This window comes from Engystomops pustulosus, chromosome 3 (assembly GCF_040894005.1).
Source record: "Engystomops pustulosus chromosome 3, aEngPut4.maternal, whole genome shotgun sequence".
NCBI classification, from domain to species: Eukaryota; Metazoa; Chordata; class Amphibia; order Anura; family Leptodactylidae; genus Engystomops; species Engystomops pustulosus.
This window is the reverse complement of record NC_092413.1, coordinates 230,094,089-230,113,720: the sequence shown is the minus strand read 5'-3', so window position 1 is coordinate 230,113,720 and position 19,632 is coordinate 230,094,089. Positions and strand designations below refer to the sequence as shown.

General features: G+C 45.0%; 1 protein-coding gene across 2 annotated transcripts; it reads right to left on the bottom strand.

Moving 5' to 3' along the window:
- Positions 1 to 9,006: 9,006 nt before the first annotated feature.
- LOC140122755 (fucolectin-like) lies at positions 9,007 to 18,860 on the bottom strand. 2 transcript variants are annotated; one of them, XM_072143947.1, is made up of 4 exons: positions 18,787 to 18,860; positions 16,855 to 16,938; positions 15,279 to 15,576; positions 9,007 to 9,261 (listed from the first exon to the last, which is right to left on the bottom strand). In XM_072143947.1, exons 1-4 carry the CDS (start codon positions 18,842 to 18,844, stop codon positions 9,117 to 9,119), a joined length of 585 nt encoding a protein of 194 aa, XP_072000048.1. In that variant the 5' UTR covers positions 18,845 to 18,860; the 3' UTR covers positions 9,007 to 9,116. The 2 variants fall into 2 exon arrangements, with proteins under 2 accessions (XP_072000048.1, XP_072000050.1); XM_072143949.1 differs by lacking the exon at positions 18,787 to 18,860 and adding an exon at positions 17,398 to 17,503.
- Positions 18,861 to 19,632: the final 772 nt, after the last annotated feature.

The following is a 19,632-nucleotide window of genomic DNA, read 5'->3' as shown; positions in this document are numbered from 1 at the left end:
GACAGCAGATGATATAACATGGTAACCCCAGTGTTATACTTGCTGAGGTTACACTAGTACATGATGTGTGATGTGTATGTGGTGACAGCAGATGATATAACATGGTGACCCCAGTGTTATACTTGCTGAGGTTACACTAGTACATGATGTGTGAGGTGTATGAGGTGACAGCAGATGATATAACATGGTAACCCCAGTGTTATACTTGCTGAGGTTACACTAGTACATGATGTGTGATGTGTATGAGGTGACAGCAGATGATATAACATAGTAACCCCAGTGTTATACTTGCTGAGGTTACACTAGTACATGATGTGTGAGGTGTATGTGGTGACAGCAGATGATATAACAGGGTAACCCCAGTGTTATACTTGCTGAGGTTACACTAGTACATGATGTGTGATGTGTATGAGGTGACAGCAGATGATATAACAGGGTAACCCCAGTGTTATACTTGCTGAGGTTACACTAGTACATGATGTGTGATGTGTATGAGGTGACAGCAGATGATATAACATGGTAACCCTAGTGTTATACTTGCTGAGGTTACACTAGTACATGATGTGTGATGTGTATGTGGTGACAGCAGATGATATAACATGGTAACCCCAGTGTTATACTGGCTGAGGTTACACTAGTACATGATGTGTGATGTGTATGAGGTGACAGCAGATGATATAACATGGTAACCCCAGTGTTATACTTGCTGAGGTTACACTAGTACATGATGTGTGATGTGTATGTGGTGACAGCAGATGATATAACATGGTAACCCCAGTGTTATACTGGCTGAGGTTACACTAGTACATGATGTGTGATGTGTATGAGGTGACAGCAGATGATATAACATGGTAACCCCAGTGTTATACTTGCTGAGGTTACACTAGTACATGATGTGTGATGTGTATGAGGTGACAGCAGATGATATAACATGGTAACCCCAGTGTTATACTTGCTGAGGTTACACTAGTACATGATGTGTGATGTGTATGAGGTGACAGCAGATGATATAACATGGTAACCCCAGTGTTATACTTGCTGAGGTTACACTAGTACATGATGTGTGATGTGTATGAGGTGACAGCAGAGGATATAACATGGTGACCCCAGTGTTATACTTGCTGAGGTTACACTAGTACATGATGTGTGAGGTGTATGAGGTGACAGCAGATGATATAACATGGTGACCCCAGTGTTATACTGGCTGAGGTTACACTAGTACATGATGTGTGAGGTGTATGAGGTGACAGCAGATTATATAACATGGTGACCCCAGTGTTATACTGGCTGAGGTTACACTAGTACATGATGTGTGAAGTGTATGAGGTGACAGCAGATGATATAACATGGTAACCCCAGTGTTATACTTGCTGAGGTTACACTAGTACATGATGTATGATGTGTATGTGGTGACAGCAGATGATATAACATAGTGACCCCAGTGTTATACTTGCTGAGGTTACACTAGTACATGATGTGTGAGGTGTATGTGGTGACAGCAGATGATATAACATGGTGACCCCAGTGTTATACTTGCTGAGGTTACACTAGTACATGATGTGTGAGGTGTATGAGGTGACAGCAGATGATATAACATGGTAACCCCAGTGTTATACTTGCTGAGGTTACACTAGTACATGATGTGTGATTTGTATGAGGTGACAGCAGATGATATAACATGGTAACCCCAGTGTTATACTTGCTGAGGTTACACTAGTACATGATGTGTGATGTGTATGTGGTGACAGCAGATGATATAACATAGTGACCCCAGTGTTATACTTGCTGAGGTTACACTAGTACATGATGTGTGAGGTGTATGAGGTGACAGCAGATGATATAACATGGTAACCCCAGTGTTATACTTGCTGAGGTTACACTAGTACATGATGTGTGATTTGTATGAGGTGACAGCAGATGATATAACATGGTAACCCCAGTGTTATACTTGCTGAGGTTACACTAGTACATGATGTGTGATGTGTATGTGGTGACAGCAGATGATATAACATAGTGACCCCAGTGTTATACTTGCTGAGGTTACACTAGTACATGATGTGTATGAGGTGACAGCAGATGATATAACATGGTAACCCCAGTGTTATACTTGCTGAGGTTACACTAGTACATGATGTGTGATGTGTATGTGGTGACAGCAGATGATATAACATGGTGACCCCAGTGTTATACTTGCTGAGGTTACACTAGTACATGATGTGTGATGTGTATGAGGTGACAGCAGATGATATAACATGGTGACCCCAGTGTTATACTTGCTGAGGTTACACTAGTACATGATGTGTGATGTGTATGAGGTGACAGCAGATGATATAACATGGTGACCCCAGTGTTATACTTGCTGAGGTTACACTAGTACATGATGTGTGAGGTGTATGAGGTGACAGCAGATGATATAACAGGGTAACCCCAGTGTTATACTTGCTGAGGTTACACTAGTACATGATGTGTGAGGTGTATGAGGTGACAGCAGATGATATAACATGGTAACCCCAGTGTTATACTTGCTGAGGTTACACTAGTACATGATGTGTGAGGTGTATGAGATGACAGCAGATGATATAACATGGTAACCCCAGTGTTATACTTGCTGAGGTTACACTAGTACATGATGTGTGATGTGTATGAGGTGACAGCAGATGATATAACATGGTAACCCCAGTGTTATACTTGCTGAGGTTACACTGGTACGTGATGTGTGAGGTGTATGAGGTGACAGCAGATGATATAACATGGTAACCCCAGTGTTATACTGGCTGAGGTTACACTAGTACATGATGTGTGATGTGTATGAGGTGACAGCAGAGGATATAACATGGTGACCCCAGTGTTATACTTGCTGAGGTTACACTAGTACATGATGTGTGAGGTGTATGAGGTGACAGCAGATGATATAACATGGTGACCCCAGTGTTATACTGGCTGAGGTTACACTAGTACATGATGTGTGATGTGTATGTGGTGACAGCAGATGATATAACATAGTGACCCCAGTGTTATACTTGCTGAGGTTACACTAGTACATGATGTGTGATGTGTATGAGGTGACAGCAGATGATATAACATGGTAACCCCAGTGTTATACTTGCTGAGGTTACACTAGTACATGATGTGTGATGTGTATGAGGTGACAGCAGATGATATAACATGGTAACCCCAGTGTTATACTTGCTGAGGTTACACTAGTACATGATGTGTGAGGTGTATGTGGTGACAGCAGATGATATAACATGGTGACCCCAGTGTTATACTTGCTGAGGTTACACTAGTACATGATGTGTGAGGTGTATGAGGTGACAGCAGATGATATAACATGGTAACCCCAGTGTTATACTTGCTGAGGTTACACTAGTACATGATGTGTGATGTGTATGAGGTGACAGCAGATGATATAACATGGTGACCCCAGTGTTATACTGGCTGAGGTTACACTAGTACTTGATAGCCCCTAGGCGTATAGCCGTTGGGCTAATGACCGCTCAAAGGTGGCTAACAGTCTGGATAGAATAAAAGGTGTGTGGCCCCTTTAATTGGAGGTTGCTCTACCCTCTCTCATCTTTATTCATCAGAGGGATGTGCTGGGGGCGTGGCTAATAATGTGGGCGGTACAAGAGGTGGGCACATGCTTAAATACTGTGAATAGCAGTGACTCAGCCTCTTTTTCATCGGTTTTCCCGCGTGTTCTGTGCTGTCTGAGGATGCGCCGTCGTCTGCAGGCCGAGGGTTCAGCATGGCTGCGTCACTCCTGATGGAAACCACCATGGCTGCTTCCCCCTGCTGTACTGGCTCCTACAACCCTGCTCCAGGCTCTGGTAGGAAGTCACCACCGAGTCCTCTCTCCTGGCAGAGCACACAAGCTCTGCACCCACAGCCCTGCTCCTGGCTGGCCCCCCTACACCTCTGCCTGCTGTAGCTGTGGTGCAGGGACCAGGCAGGACCTTGTCCCACCACCTCCCCTGCAGAGACAAGCCATGGCCTGCTCAGTTACTCCAGGTATGGCTGCCTCCTGCCACTTCTCCCCTATCATCAGGGCCGTTTGGCAGTAGCTGTAATGAGCCTGTCCCCTGCCACAGCAGCTGCTTGTACTACTGTACATGCACTCACCACATGGTCCCTATAGCTATAGTTCTTGCACTCACCCCATTGCCCCTATAGTGCTGGCAGGCAGGGAGTAGCTCTAGTGCATCCCCAGCCCCAGCAGCTGCTTGTACTACTGTACATGCACACACCACATCACCTCCATTGTGCTGCCAGACAGGGAGTATCTCTAGTAGATCCCCAGCAGCTGCTTGTACTACTGTACATGCACCCACCACATGGGCCCCATAGTCCTGCCAGGGCTTATCTATAGTAAATCTCCTGCCCTGGCACCTTCACTTACAGTGCCCTGAGCAGCACACTGACCCTCCCCCAGCCTCACTGCCCTCTGCTTCTAGCAGCATATTTAACCCTTGCAGTGCTGCAGCGTAGATGCTTAGCTGCAGTTATGGATCCCCAGCTCCCTACTCTGGCTGCTGGATCCTTCCCTCACATGTGGTGCCACAGGGCAGGGGCTTCTGCTGCTGCTAGGAGTCTCTAGCCCCTTGCCCCAGCTATGAGTAACCCCCCCCCATCATACCCTATAGATTTTGAGGTCCCGGGTGAAGACCTGCTCCCCCCCCCCCCCTTCCTATGGGCAGCTTATGCTCCCCAACTTCCTCCATTCCAGGGTGCACCATGCTAACTGGTGATGTGGGGCACTGTTATATACTCTTGCGATTTTAGGATGTGTACTGCAACCCACTCCCACTGGCAATGCCAGTCTGGGGATTGGCGCAGCTCTTCCACATCCAGGTCACCAGGTCTTTAAAATCCTATGACCTGGGACTCGGTTATATCCTCCTGGAAGTGCAATGCAACCCACTCCTACTGGCGATGCCAGTCTGGGGATTGGCGCAGCTCTTCCATATCTAGGTCTTTAAAATCCGATGGCGGCACTCCGTTCCACGGTCGTTCCCTCAGCCTCCATAGCCTCCGATCTCGCAGCGGCTCCTCTAGGTCGTCATGCCGCGTTCCGATACCTCCGGTGCCTCTCGTGGTCCACACGGCTGTGATCAGAGCACCAGTAGCTCCCGCACCTGTTGGTGAGTTCCTCTGCAGCAGGATTGGGGGTCTTTGTTTTAATTTGCAATTTTGTGTCTTGTAGTTCACCTTTGGGGATGGCGTTTGTAGGTATGGGGCAAACACTTTCAAAAGAGAGGTAGTTTGCTGAAGCGTCACATCTATTATCACCCCTACCAGTCCTAGCATTAGTGAGACTTATTTCTGTGATGTTTCTCCTCTCAGCGCTCACCTGACTGATAACACCAGGTCTAGATCCTACATAACCAGCATGTGGACATTTGGTCCTGTTGTCTGTGGATTTGGCGATTGCTTACAAGCGGCGCCATTCTGAGTGCAGTGTCATTAATTAAATCAAAACACCCGAAATTATGGCCATAATTATATTCAAGTTTACCAGTTTTTGGTTGTGATATTACACGGAAAATGTCCTGATCGGTTTCTCCCCTTCTCACGGGGATTTGACTGGCTGAGATGTGATTTAGGAGGAGGTGAAAGTCCTGGTGTTGGTTGGGACATTAGTACTAATAATAAATCTGTATTTATATGTTCCATCATATTCCATAGCGCTGTACAACTCATGGCGCATATATACAAGTTCTTAATAATACGTATTTATAGAGCGCATTGTCATATTCCACAGCGTCTTACAGATCATTACCTACTTATAAGGACAAAATAAGACGTTGCAGGGTCAGAAGGACCAATAGGAATAAGGACCCTGCGCACAAGAGCTTACAGCCTTTTTAATACACTTCACAGGTTGTATTTTCTACCCTTCATTTAGCAGCCTTACAAATAAAATAAGACATAACAGTGAAATATCGTAGCCACGTGATACAATGAGTGAGGGCTTGCCCCCCAAGAACTTAGTCAATGAGGAGAAGGGGTGATGCAGATCATTATGGGACTGGTACAATAATCACAAGAGCTTACAATCTATGAGGAGTAGGACACAGGAGGTGGCAGCACTGGTACAATGGACCAGCCATTCATTAATGAGATCACATAATTGAAGTAAATTATTCTGGATTATGAGGTTACTTATGTGTGGCTTTGGGCCACGATTACCACTATGCCCTTAGTTGGGGCATCTTCCTTTTGCTTTTCCACCTTGGGGTTTCTTATTAGATCGTGTTTATCGGTGGGCGGCTTCATTTGTTGTTAAGTGGTTTTTAGTACCTTTTTGGTGTGGATCTGGTGGGATAGGGGTCCTCTTCTCTGGTTACTGGTTGGTCCTTGTGACTCTCCTCATTGAAGTTACCTGCTTATTTTCTTTTGTTTCCTTCACTGTCTTTAGGTTGTCCCCTCTTCAGCTGAATCCTATTTTAGTGGTATGGAAATTTATTTTGGAGATGGTATTTTGCCTAAGAGAGGGGGGAGCAGTTACAATGCCTTGCGCTGTCTTGTCATCCTGTTTGTGCGTCTTTGAGTCGTTTTTGCAACGTGGTCAGTCTTGGGCCTTCTGGTTTCTGTATGTCAGGTTATGACGATGGGGGGGTTTTTGCTAGTAGGGGCTCCATGTCCACAATGGGTGTAATCTCCCTGGATCATTTAGCACCATTGAGGTTTTTAGAGCTATTTTTGTTGATCATAGCGGACAGTTGTGTTGTAGGGGCTGATGCCTGTTCCTGGCCCTGGCTTTATGTAGATGTCATTGTGTCAAATAACTCAATAAGGGTATTGGGCTGTCCTTATGGCCTTTTTTGGGGTGAGACTTGTCATGTAATTGAGGTTTCCTTGTATTTCAAAGTTTGTGTGCGTGGGATTGGGTTTTGCTCCTGTAAATCAGTTTCCTGCGAGTTGTTTACAATTTGCTGCGGTTTTATGAAGGGTTTTAGTGCAGTTGGGCTCCTTCTAAGGAACCCTCTTAAAATTGGCGCTGCACTTACAGCTAGTGTGTAAGGTCTTTTTAGTTTCAGGGGTGGGATGGATAAGGTGCTGGCGTTCTAATTGTTTTGCAGGTTATGTCACTTTAATTTTGCTTCTTTGCTAATGCATTATCTTTTTCAGGTTTTCACTCCAGCATGTGAATGCTAGGACACTTGTGTGTCTATTGGGCAGATCAGCGCGTGAATATCCATCTGGGTGGTGGAACCTTGGGCTTCTATGGTACCAACATCTGTGGGTGAGGTCTCCGGGTCCTGCACTGCTTGCAAAAAACAGCTTGAGGTTACGATAATCGGCCATTATTCAGTAGTCATCATTTAAGGGGCGTCGTCATCTGCTACATTCGCCTTAGGCGACAAATTACACTAATCCAGCCCGACCTGGAGCGATTTACGTTTTTCTTTCTCTACCGGGAGTTGGTGTGGTAGGACATAATCATGAAAGCTGTATGGTACGGGGCTAGAGATGCAGCAATAGTGGATGTGACAATACCTGGGTGTCACAATTTGTTTGGAAGAGTGATGTATTACATCAGCTGGTGGGCACCAGTGATTGTTTGCTGTTACCTGTTGGCGTCCATCTTTCGGACACCAGGTTGGAATGGATATGGTGTGGTTTTTGGTTGGCTGGGGGTCGGAGGGTCATGTAGTTGTGGATACATGACCTCCTCCGTGGTGGTTTTTTAGGGGTAACACTGCCCTACATGCCCTTACATATGGCAGGCATACAGGGTGTTATCTGGTGTTATGTAAAGTGGAATGGTTAAAAGTGTGTATATATTCAAACAAAGAAATGGTTAAATTATCAATGGTTTCAATAAAGCTGTGGCCGACCCCGAGTCAACCCACAATTGAGAATGGTTATTTATATTTGGGGTATGCGGTATTAAAGGGGCCAATCCGGCTCCGGGTTAGTAAGTGTTTATTATTTGAGCAGTCATACAGTGAGGAACACTACCCCCATACAGTGAGGAACACTACCCCCATACAGTGAGGAACACTACCCTCATACAGTGAGGAACACTACCCCCATACAGTGAGGAACACTACCCCCATACAGTGAGGAACACTACCCCCATACAGTGAGGAACACTACCCCCATACAGTGAGGAACACTACCCCCATACAGTGAGGAACACTACCCCCATACAGTGAGGAACACTTCACCCATACAGCGAGGAACACTATCCCCATACAGCGAGGAACACTACCACTATACAGTGAGGAACACTACCCCCATACAGTGAGGAACACTATCCCCATACAGCGAGGAACACTACCCCCATACAGCGAGGAACACTACCCCCATCCAGAGAGGGACACTACCGCCATACAGTGAGGAACACTACCTCCATACAGTGAGGAACACTACCCCCATACAGTGAGGAACACTACCCCCATACAGTGAGGAACACTACCCCCATACAGTGAGGAACACTACCCCCATACAGTGAGGAACACTACCCCCATACAGTGAGGAACACTACCCCCATACAGTGAGGAACACTACCCCCATACAGTGAGGAACACTACCCCCATACAGTGAGGAACACTACCCCCATACAGAGAGGGACACTACCCCCATACAGTGAGGAACACTACCTCCATACAGTGAGGAACACTACCCCCATACAGTGAGGAATACTACCCCCATACAGTGAGGAATACTACCCCCATACAGTGAGGAATACTACCCCCATACAGTGAGGAATACTACCCCCATACAGTGAGGAATACTACCCCCATACAGTGAGGAATACTACCCCCATACAGTGAGGAACACTACCCCCATACAGTGAGGAACACTACCCCCATACAGTGAGGAACACTACCCCCATACAGAGAGGAACACTACCCCCATACAGAGAGGAACACTACCCCCATACAGTGAGGAACACTACCGCCATACAGTGAGGGACACATCCTTAATCCCAAGAAGCAATGTCTGACTTTTTATCGAGCAGATCCCTGAAAGGTGAAAAATGACACACTAGGCGGAGAATCTGCAGAAGCTTTTATTTCATGATATCTTGCAGTTATATGTGCAGTGATTATTGGGATTGTTACTATATTGCTGTCATTATTTTATCATCAGATTTTAACCTCCGGTTATTGCTCTCCAAAGATCTGAACCTCACACAGGTGAAGAACCTCAGTCTGTCCGGCCAAAACGATATTGACGTATCTCCCGACCATTGCTCCGCACTCATAAGTCTGAGTCGCTCCATTTGGTAGAGAAGTCACCAGAGCACACCTGTGACAGAAAGGATGACAGGTAAGTGTCCGTATCACACATATATACATATACCAGGCCATCGCTCCCTGCTCTACTATTACTGATATACATCGGGAGGAGGAAATGTCTGTAACCTACCTGCCTCTCAGTGTCCTGAATTGCCTCACATTTGCGTAAGTTCTTTAACTGCTTCAGGCTCACAGTGATTTCCACATTCAGGTTTTGTCCAATTTTTTGTGTACTTTTTATGTCTCTAACGTTTTATTTTTTGGGAATTATTTTTATGGCTTTATTTTTCAAGAGAAATGCTTTTTTTTTTAAAAAAAAATGTGTTCACAGTTATTTGCTTTAAAAGAGGTTAGAGGCTTAAAGTTGAAAAAATATTTGTTTTTACATATAAGATATTTTTTGGTGTTACCTTATAAAAATATAATCTGCCACAAATTTTGATCTATTACTTGTCTTGTTGAATGGTAACTCAGTGCCGTATGTGGTTACCAGTAGAGAGAAAAAATCCTGGCACTCACTGCTTAGTGATTCTTCTTCCTTCTTTTGTAAAAAAGACAAAGAAGGAGCCGGATCAGGACGCGTTTCGGGCCCGTCCACAAGCCTTTGTCAACTGATATCAACATACATAAAGACACTTCATTATATAAGGCAAGTAAATCTCCTACTAATGACATCACACCCTCAGGCACACTTCAGCTGGGATGTGATGTAACCAAGAGGGAGGCTCAATAGGTGAAATACTTCACAGTCCGTGTCTAAAGGTAAAAATATACATCAAATTGCACAATTATCAATGCAAAGAATAAAAATTATATTGTAACCATGTTCAAGTCATATTTATTATAATATAGTGAAAACAAAAACATTTTAGTTACTATATGTTTGCAATATCATAATATCATATGGAGTTCCAGTGTGTCAAGTAGATGAATCCAATAAGCCTCACAACGCCTCAATAATTGTTTAATATTACCCCCTCGTCTGGAGGGTGGCACTTGTTCTATCATAATGTATTTAAATTGAAAAATCTCATGCCTCTTGGCACTAAAATAGCGAGGAATCGGTAAAAAGGTTTCATTGCATCTAATGGTTGTCAGGGTTCTGGACCACCGCAGGAGATGGTACTAGCCGACACCTGGGACCAGAATCTAAGTGGAACCTGGTCTTCATCAGAGTCCGCCGTAAAGCGGGATGGTCTTGCTGCGGTAGGGTGCCACCAGGTCGTTCCACAGGTGCGACTAGCCCGCGGGGGAAGCCAAGGTTGTGGTACAGAATCGGTGTCCAGGAACGTGGTCAGGTACAGACAGACAGTCGGGGCAGGTGGCAGAGATACAGAAGTCAAAAGTCAGGTCTGAGGTCACAACAGGAATACAGCAGAGCAGGAACAAGGAATAAACGTAGGGAGCACAGGAAGCTTTCACTAAGGCAAGGTAGCTCAAAGATCCGGCCGGGAATCCTGGGAACAGCCGGCCTATAAGGGATCTTGGAAGTGCCTGCGCCAATCAGCGGTGAGCGCACGCCAGGCCGGACGGGAGCAGGAGCGGGGAGAAGACATAAGAAAGTGCTCCGGGCTGGCACATAGAGGCAGAGGTTCTCCTGTCTTAGTCTGGAATGCTCTTTGGAAGACAGACAAGCTCTATCCACCTGCATGGGCTCCTCTTCAGCAGACACGGAAGATGGCTGAAGTGGTCTTTGGAAGACTGGAGCCAGGCGGGGCAGACGTCGGGTACTGACTTGTGGTTTTTCCAGACGTTGCTCCTCAAAATGCTCAGTAGACCGGATGTCAATCTGAGTGGCCAGAGAGATGAGACCACTCAGCGTAGACAGCAGGTCCGGTGCAGACAAGGCATCTTTGATCTGACCAGACAGTCCTTTTTTAAAAGTAGCAAGCAAGGCCGCCTCATTCCTATCCAGCTCGGAGGCTAAAGTACTGAACTGGACCGCGCAGTCTCCGACAGAGGAGTCCCCTTGACTCAGCTTCAGCAGTGCGGTCTCAGCAGAAGACGCCTGGGCAGGTTCCTCAAAGACAGACCGGAATTCAGAGAGGAACGTGGTGAGAGTAGCCGTGACTGGATCGTTCCTGTCCCAGAGGGGAGTAACCCATGCCAGGGCTTTCCTGGAGGCTGATCATGAAAGCTACCTTAGCCCATTCTGTGGCAAACTGTGAAGGCATCAGCTCGATATGTAGGGGGCACTAAGTAATGAAGCCGCTGCATAACTACTGCATAACACCATCATATTTGGAGGGCATGGAAAGATGCAGCCTGGGTTCAGCAGTAGACAATGCAGCCATAGTAATGAGTGGTACCGGCAGTACTGGATGCTGGTGCAGAGTAGCCAATAAATGCTGCAGGGTGGCGGTGAATTCTTGCGGTGAGTTGAGGTGAGCTGCTGTCCTTGCACGGCAAACTGTTGAGACTGCTGGACCACAGTGGTGGTAAGATCAGCCAGTTCAGGAAGCGGAGCCTTGTCGGGATCCATGGCCAGATCTTACTCTCAGGATCAGTGGTAGTGGATCCTCTGTACCACCGTGGACAATGGTGTAAGACGACACCTGGGAACGAAATGTAAGTGGCACCCGGCTTTCACCAGAGCCAGTCACAAAGCGGGTTGGACTTGCTGTGGCGTGGTACCAACTGGTCGCTCCACAGGCGAGACTTTGTCGCGGTGGAGGCCAAGGCGAAGTACAGAATCGTGATACAGCATCATGGTCAGGGACAGGCAGGAGGTCAGAACCGGCGGCACAGGATTGGAGTCAGGAGCAAGGCAAAAGGCCAAGGCAGGCAGTGGAGGAGCGAAGTCAGGAGCGGAACCGGGGTCACAACGGGAATTCAACAAACAGTCGCAAGGCATAGAGATAAAGCTTTCTAAGGCTTTGAGGCACAAAGATCTGGCAGGGAATTTAACAGAATTGGCAGCTGGTGAGCACCAATTAGGGTATCAAAACTACAGGTTGGGGGGAACCTGGGGAATAGTGATCATAATATCATTGATTTTGTATTACGCTTTACTAAGAACGTTAGGGAAGGGGCAACCAACACTCTAAACTTCAGGAGGGCAAATTTTTAGCAACTAAGGGAAGACCTTAAAGGCATAGACTGGGATAATGTTCTCAAAGACAAAAGCCCCCCCCCAAAATGGGACTTTTTCTCATATATTCTGAAAAAGTCCTGTGAGAAACACAAACCTAATGGGAAAAAGCATAAGAGGAACATGAAAAAGCCTATGTGGCTAACTAGTCTTGTAAGCAAAGCAATAAGCGAGAAAGATAAGGCGTTTAAGGTGCTAAAACGTGAAGGTAGCAATGAGGCATTACAGGATTATAGAGAGAAAACTAAATCCTGTAAAAAGCAGATAAAGGCTGCAAAAATAGAGACTGAGAGAAAAATTGCCAGGGAGAGCAAAAATAATCCCACATTATTTTTCAAGTATATAAATGATAAGAAACTAAAAACAGAGAGTGTGGGTCCCCTTAGAAATAACATGGGGGTCATGGGGGAAGGAGATGAGGAAAGGGCCAATCTACTGAATGTCCCTTTCTCAACTGTCTTTACCCAGGAAAATCCCCTGGTGGAGACACAATGAGGAATAATGTAATTTCTTTTTGGAATGTCAACAGTTTAACCCAGGAAGAGGTACGGCGCCGCCTCGCAACCACTAAGATAGATAAATCACCGGGGCCAGATGGCATACACCCCCGGGTTCTGCATGAACTATGTATCGTGATAGACAGACCGTTATTTTTAATATTTGAAGATTCACTGAGGACTGGTTATGTTCCACAGGACTGGCGCATAGCAAATGTGGTACCAATATACAAAAAAGGATCAAATAGCGATCCTGGAAACTACAGACCCGTGAGTCTAACTGCTGTGGTGGGGAAAATATTTGAGGGGTTTGTTAGAGATGCTGTCCTCGAGTATCTCGCTGTGCACAACCTTATAACCCAGCGTCAGCATGGGTTTATGAGAGATCGGTCCTGTCAGACTAATCTGATTGGTTTCTACGAGGAGGTAAATTCAAGACTGGATCTGGGGGACGCTGTGGATGTTGTATATCTGGACTTTTCAAAGGCATTTGACACCGTGCCACATAAAAGGTTGGTATATAAAATGAGACTGCTGGGAATAGGAGAAAATCTGTGTATTTGGGTAAGTAATTGGCTTAGTGATAGAAAACAGAGGGTGGTCATTAATGGCACATTCTCAGATTGGGTTGACCTTACCAGTGGAGTGCCACAGGGGTCAGTATTGGGGCCTCTTCTTTTTAATATTTTTATTAATGACCTTGTAGTGGGTTTACACAGTCAAGTTTCAATATTTGCAGATGATACTAAACTGCGTAAAGTAATAAATACTGAGGTCGATAGTTTAGCATTACAGAGGGATTGGGGAAGCTTGTGGAGTGGGCAGAGAAATGGTTGATGAGGTTTAATGTAGATAAATGTAAAGTTATGCACTTGGAAACAAAAAGTATAGTTATGTTCTAAACGGTCAATTACTTGGTAAAACTGGAGCTGAAATGGACTTGGGGGTATTGGTGGATGGTAAACTTAATTTTAGTGACCAGAGCCAGGCGGCTGCTGCTAAAGCAAATAAAATTATGGGATGTATCAAGAGAGGAATAGATTCTCATGATAAAGACATAGGGGGATATTTATCAGTACCTCTGCGCACCGCCAGTGGCGCAGAGGCCCTGAAATAATCGCAAATGCTAGCTTATTGCTAGCTTTTGCGATTATTTTCCCCAATCCGCCACCTTCACGCCAGTGGGGCGTGAAGGGGCGGCGCGGCCGGCCGAGCGGGGGGCGCTTCCGGACGGGAGTGGGCCGGCGCGGGGCGTTACTGTCCCCGCACCTGCGCACTCGCTGCTGCCGGCGACTTTTCATACGTGAAAAGTTGCTGGTTGCGTTTTTTTCTACGCCAGGCCCTGCCTGGCGTAGGATAAACGCTACACAGCTGGCAGTCCGATACATGAAGAGGCAGAAGCCTCTTCATGTATTGGGCTGCGAATTTGTAGCGGCGGGGCTATCATACGCTGGCGCACGATAGCGTATCCCCCATAGTTTTGCCCTTATACAAATCCCTGGTCAGACCACACATGGAATATTGTGTACAGTTTTGGGCACCAGTGTATAAAAAGGATATATTAGAGCTGGAACGGGTGCAGTGGAGAGCAACCAGGATTATTAGGGGAATGGGGGGATTAGAATACAATGACAGATTACAAAATTTGGGATTATTCAGTTTAGAAAAAAGACGGCTGAGGGGAGACCTTATTACAATGTACCTGAACGGACAGTACAAGGATCTCTCCAAAGATCTTTTTATACCTAGGCCTGTGACCAGGACAAGGGGGCATCCTCTACGCCTAGAGGAGAGGGGGTTCTACCATCACCATAGACAGGGGGCATCCTCTACACCTAGAGGAGAGGAGGTTCTACCATCACCATAGACACGGGGCATCCTCTACACCTAGAGGAGAGGAGGTTCTACCATCACCATAGACAGGAGGCATCCTCTACACCTAGAGGAGAGGTGGCTCTACCATCACCATACACAGGGGACATCCTCTACACCTAGAGGAGAGGCGATTTTACCATCACCATAGACAAAGGTTCTTTACTGTAAGAGCAGTGAGACTATGGAACTCTCTGCCGCAGGGGGTTGTTATGGCGGACTCTATGTACATGTTCAAGAGAGGCCTGGATGCCTTTCTGGAGAGAAAAAATATCACGGGTTATGGGGATAAAACATTTATTTAATTCTTACGTTGGACTTGATGGACTTGCGTCTTTTTCCAGCCTAATATACTATGATACTATGAATTATTGGCATGCTGGCCCTTTAAATCTCCGTAAGCGCTGGATTGAAGAAAGATGAGAGCAGTCCCGGGGTTCCGGGGCCACGGAGAGGAGCATGGGTGCGTCTGCAACCCGGGATGTGGGTCGGAGGAGCACCTGTGACAAGTTAAATAAGTAAAAAAATGTTAACAAAGCCTGGACAGCAATAAGGGCTGAGGCTCACCTTGGATTGCGGTTTCCATTGTTGGTCAAAGAGTCTCCGACAAGGATTTCTGCACCATTAATCCTGCTCCCGTAGGCATCTCTGTTAGTGACTGTTATGTAGTGAATTGTGTAGGACTCTAGCAGGTCCACCCTCCACCAGGGAGACATTTCTTTGTTTGTGTGAAAACACGATCCGTGATACAAGTCGGTGTCTGGGTTTCCATCTATTCCATTTACTGCCATTCCCAAATAGCCCCAATCGCTATCCTTATGAATGGATGACATTGTGGGTCGACCATGAAGAGCGAGATTCTTATCTATCAATGAAGAGGAAACAAGAAAAGTGAACTTCAGTTATACATAGAGATGGACAAACAGCATCATGAATCCTGGACCATCGCTGTGTTCTCTATAGGGCTATATAGAGGTGTACAGATAGGTCCATAACTATTTGAACACTAACACAAATTTAGATTTTTTTTACCTGTTAACTAAAACGTATTCAAGTCATTGTTACATAATAGACATGGACATAAATTCCCTACTTTCAGCTTAATTGACAATTGATTAACACAAACAAACCCCTCATTTCCTGACCACCAGACCACCAAGAAAAACTGAGGACATAATACACCTTTACACGTCAGCTGCGGGTGTGGGGAGAGGGTTCATGGGCTGCACCCTCTCCATACAAGGTGGGCGTTTGCTTGCAAACCCTGTAAATGCCTCCGACAAAGATGCCTCACTCATTTCCATCCTGGTGGTGCATGGGTGCTGCCATGTTGGATTTGATCATTGCCCCCTGTGAAGTCACCAGGGGGGTGGCGATTGGTTGCCATGACAGCCGTACAAAGACCCGAGGCTGTCTAATTTTTTCCCCATCTATTACAATGTGTGATTTGCACATTGTAATAGATGGTGTGGAAAATGCCCATATACTGCCATACTATAGTATAGCAGTATATGGAAGGCTCAATTACACAAACTAGGGTTAAAGTACCCCAGGGGGTCTGGAAAAATATTAATAAATAAGTAAAATAAAATTAAACCTAAAAATTCCAATCACCCTCCTTTCCCAAGAACTGATATAAATATAAACAGTAAAAATCAAAAACATGTTGGTATCGTCGCTTCCCAAAATGTCCGATCTATCAAAATATGCTAAAAAATTTTGATAAAATATTCAATAAAAAGGCTGTAAAAATGACACCACCCACTGCTCCGTGCACCGAAGTATGAAAAAGTTATTAGCGCCAGGCAAAATAAAGAATAATTTTTTTGTACAGGAGGTTTTAATTTTTGTAAATGTATAAAAACATTATAAAACCTACACAAATGTTTTATCTCCGTGATCGCACCGAGCCAAAGAATAAAGTAGACTCGTCATTTGTGGTGCACAGTGAAAGCTGTAAAATCCAAGCCCACAAGAAAATTGGTTTTTTCACCAATTTCACAACATTTGGCTTTTTTCCCGCTTCCCAGTACACGGCATGGAATATTAAATACTGTTACTATGAAGTGCAATTTATTATGCAAAAAACAAGCCGTTAAGGTCATTAAGGGGTTAAATTGATTTAAGCATTTTTGTAATTTACATTTTTGTTGGATTGAGGAGGAGTCCACGTCTGCTTTTTTCATGATCAGATCAGGTTTCTCAATATCTGTGACGTTTTCTGCATCTAAAGAGAAATATAAAGTAACATCATCATCCATGGACACAGGAATTACACGGGTCATGGCCTCAGTCTCAGGGGATGGAAATGACCCCATCAGCCAAACATTAGATGGATACAGATTCTAGATGGACATCACAACTAAAACAGACCCCAGATGGCAGAATAAAGAGAGAACCAAGATCCGACAATCGTAACAGATACAGACCCCAAACCAGACCCGGGAATACATAGAGATTAAGGATCAGACACCATCAACAAATAGAGACCCCAAAGCAGATCAGGAAAGAAGAGGAGACCCAATATCAGATAAAATAAGTACAGACCCCAAAACCACAGAATAAATATAGATCTGGTAATGGGCACCTTGTCTAAATTCAGACCCCAAACCAGGCAACAAAATAAATGGAGACAAATGATCAAACAACCTAAACAAATAAAGATCCAAGATTAAAGGAAACCTACCACTTGTAGTGAAACCAAAAACGAAGTAGACGTGGCACATCCAATAAAAGATAGCGTTTATTCTTCTCACATTAAAAAATCTGTGCAGTGAGCATGTAGGCGAGCCACCTACGCGTTTCGGCTTGTACCTAAGCCTTACTCATGGTGAAAAGTTAAAAACAAATGGTTGTAAGTCATTTAAATTACCTGCATGCACCTGTTGGCTGATTAACGTCATATCCGTAGCAGTTCGGAGAAGACGTAATGCATGAAACCGAGGCTTGTGTTTAGAATAGATATAACAATTAACATGGTTTTTATATATTCATATAGAAATAGAAAAAAGATGCATTTATATTTATAGTTTTAAATATAGTGTGGAATACAGTGAAATTTGTTGATCTTACATGTGAATTGCGATCTACTTTTAGGCTTAAGCAGTTAGATGAAGGATATTTTTTCTCTTTACCACTTGTAGTGGCAGGTTTCTGATGGAAATACCGGGCACCAGCTCAGGGTGAGCTGGTGCCGGAGCTTATTTTCGTTAGTGTTTTAAACCGCGGTATCGCAGTTTAAAACACTTTTTAAACTCTATAGCCGGCGCAGGCAGGTACGCGCTCGGCGCTTACCGTGCGCGCGGCTACATAGGAAGTGAAGCCTGCGCCGGCTATACAGTTTAAAAAGTGTTTTAAACTGCGATACCGCGGTCTAAAACGCTAACGAAAATAAGCTCCGGCACCAGCTCACCCTGAGCTGGTGCCCGGTATTTCCATCAGAAACCTGCCACTTCAAGTGGTAGGTTTTAATGAAGATATTAAGACACCCAAAATGAAAAAATAAAAAGTGAGAGGTTAAGAAGCCCTAAACAAATACAGACCCCAAACCAGATCACAAACTGAAAGGAGACCCAATATCAGATAACATAAGTACAGACCCCCAAACCAAAAAAATAAAGGTAGACCCCAAACACCCTATAAAATAAGGATCCTAGGACACAGATTATTATGAGACCAGGAAAAGATCCGCTAAATGAATTCAGCCCCCAAACCAGATCACAAAATAAAAAAAGACTAACGATCAGATACTCTAGACCCCAAACCAAGGAATGAATATAGACCCAGGATCAGCCATTGTATAAACTCCGACCACCAAACCAGAGCACAGATTAGAGAACCAGGATCAGATGTCCTTAACAAGTATAGACCCCAGACCAAAGAACAGAGACCCCAGACCAAAGAACAGAGACCCCAGACCAAAGAACAGAGAACCCAAACAAGACCCAACCACTAAGAGACTCCAAACCAGATGTTGTGCTGCTCCTCTCCCACCGCTCCTCCCACATATCTTACTTATCACTGATATTAGAGGAGGATATAATTATAAAGCGGCTGAGGAGAGAAGTTACTGAACCTGCAGAAGCCTCATCAGACGCCGTCCACACCAGGACCACGAGGAGCAGAAGCTTCATCCTGCAGATGAGAACATTTCCTGATATCAGAAGACGAGGTCTATGTATATTCTCTATATTTCTACAATGTTATCCCTCAGACCCTCCTACATCCTGGTCACCATTAATGTCACCTACAGATCATGTGACGCCTAATTCCAACTCTGATCCAGGAGGTAACAGAACCAGTAATACTATCAGTCCTGATAATGGAGGCTGTAACGCTAATAGATGGACCTGTCATATATAATAGCCCCCGCGCTGCTACAATGATACAATACTGGCTGGTCTGGGGAACATGTACATTACAAGTCATTCTGGTGCTGTATCATGTACTCAGCCTGGTTCTGGTGCTGTATCATGTACTCAGCCTGGTTCTGGTGCTGTATCATGTACTCAGCCTGGTTCTGGTGCTGTATCATGTACTCAGCCTGGTTCTAGTACTGTATTTATGTACAAAGTTAATGGTATGTACTGAGCCTGGTTCTTGTACTGTATATATGAATTGAGCTTGGTTCTTCTGTTATATGTGTGGTCTGATCTTTTTCTGGTGATATTTACTTTCTGAACCCGATTCTATTTCTGTACTGATCATGGTTCTTTTTCTGTAGTTCTGTGGTCAGCCTGCTTCTGTCGCTGTGTTAATATACTGAGCTTGTTTCTGGTGCTATATTTAGGAGCTTGGTTCTGGTGCTGCACTTATACTTTAAACCTTGTTCTTTGCTGTATTAATATACACTCACCGGCCACTTTATTAGGTACACCTGTCCAACTGCTCGTTAACACTTAATTTCTAATCAGCCAATCAC

Excerpts from the sequence above, each read along its gene's own strand:
- LOC140122755 (XM_072143947.1), bottom strand. The coding sequence starts at position 18,844 with ATGAAGCTTCTGCTCCTCGTGGTCCTGGTGTGGACGGCGTCTGATGAG. Across the intron at positions 15,577-16,854 it reads CTCCTCAATCCAACAAAAAT|ATAAGAATCTCGCTCTTCAT; the intron begins GTAAATTACAAA and ends CTTCATTGATAG. Across the intron at positions 9,262-15,278 it reads AATGGAAACCGCAATCCAAG|GTGTGCTCTGGTGACTTCTC; the intron begins GTGAGCCTCAGC and ends TTTCTGTCACAG.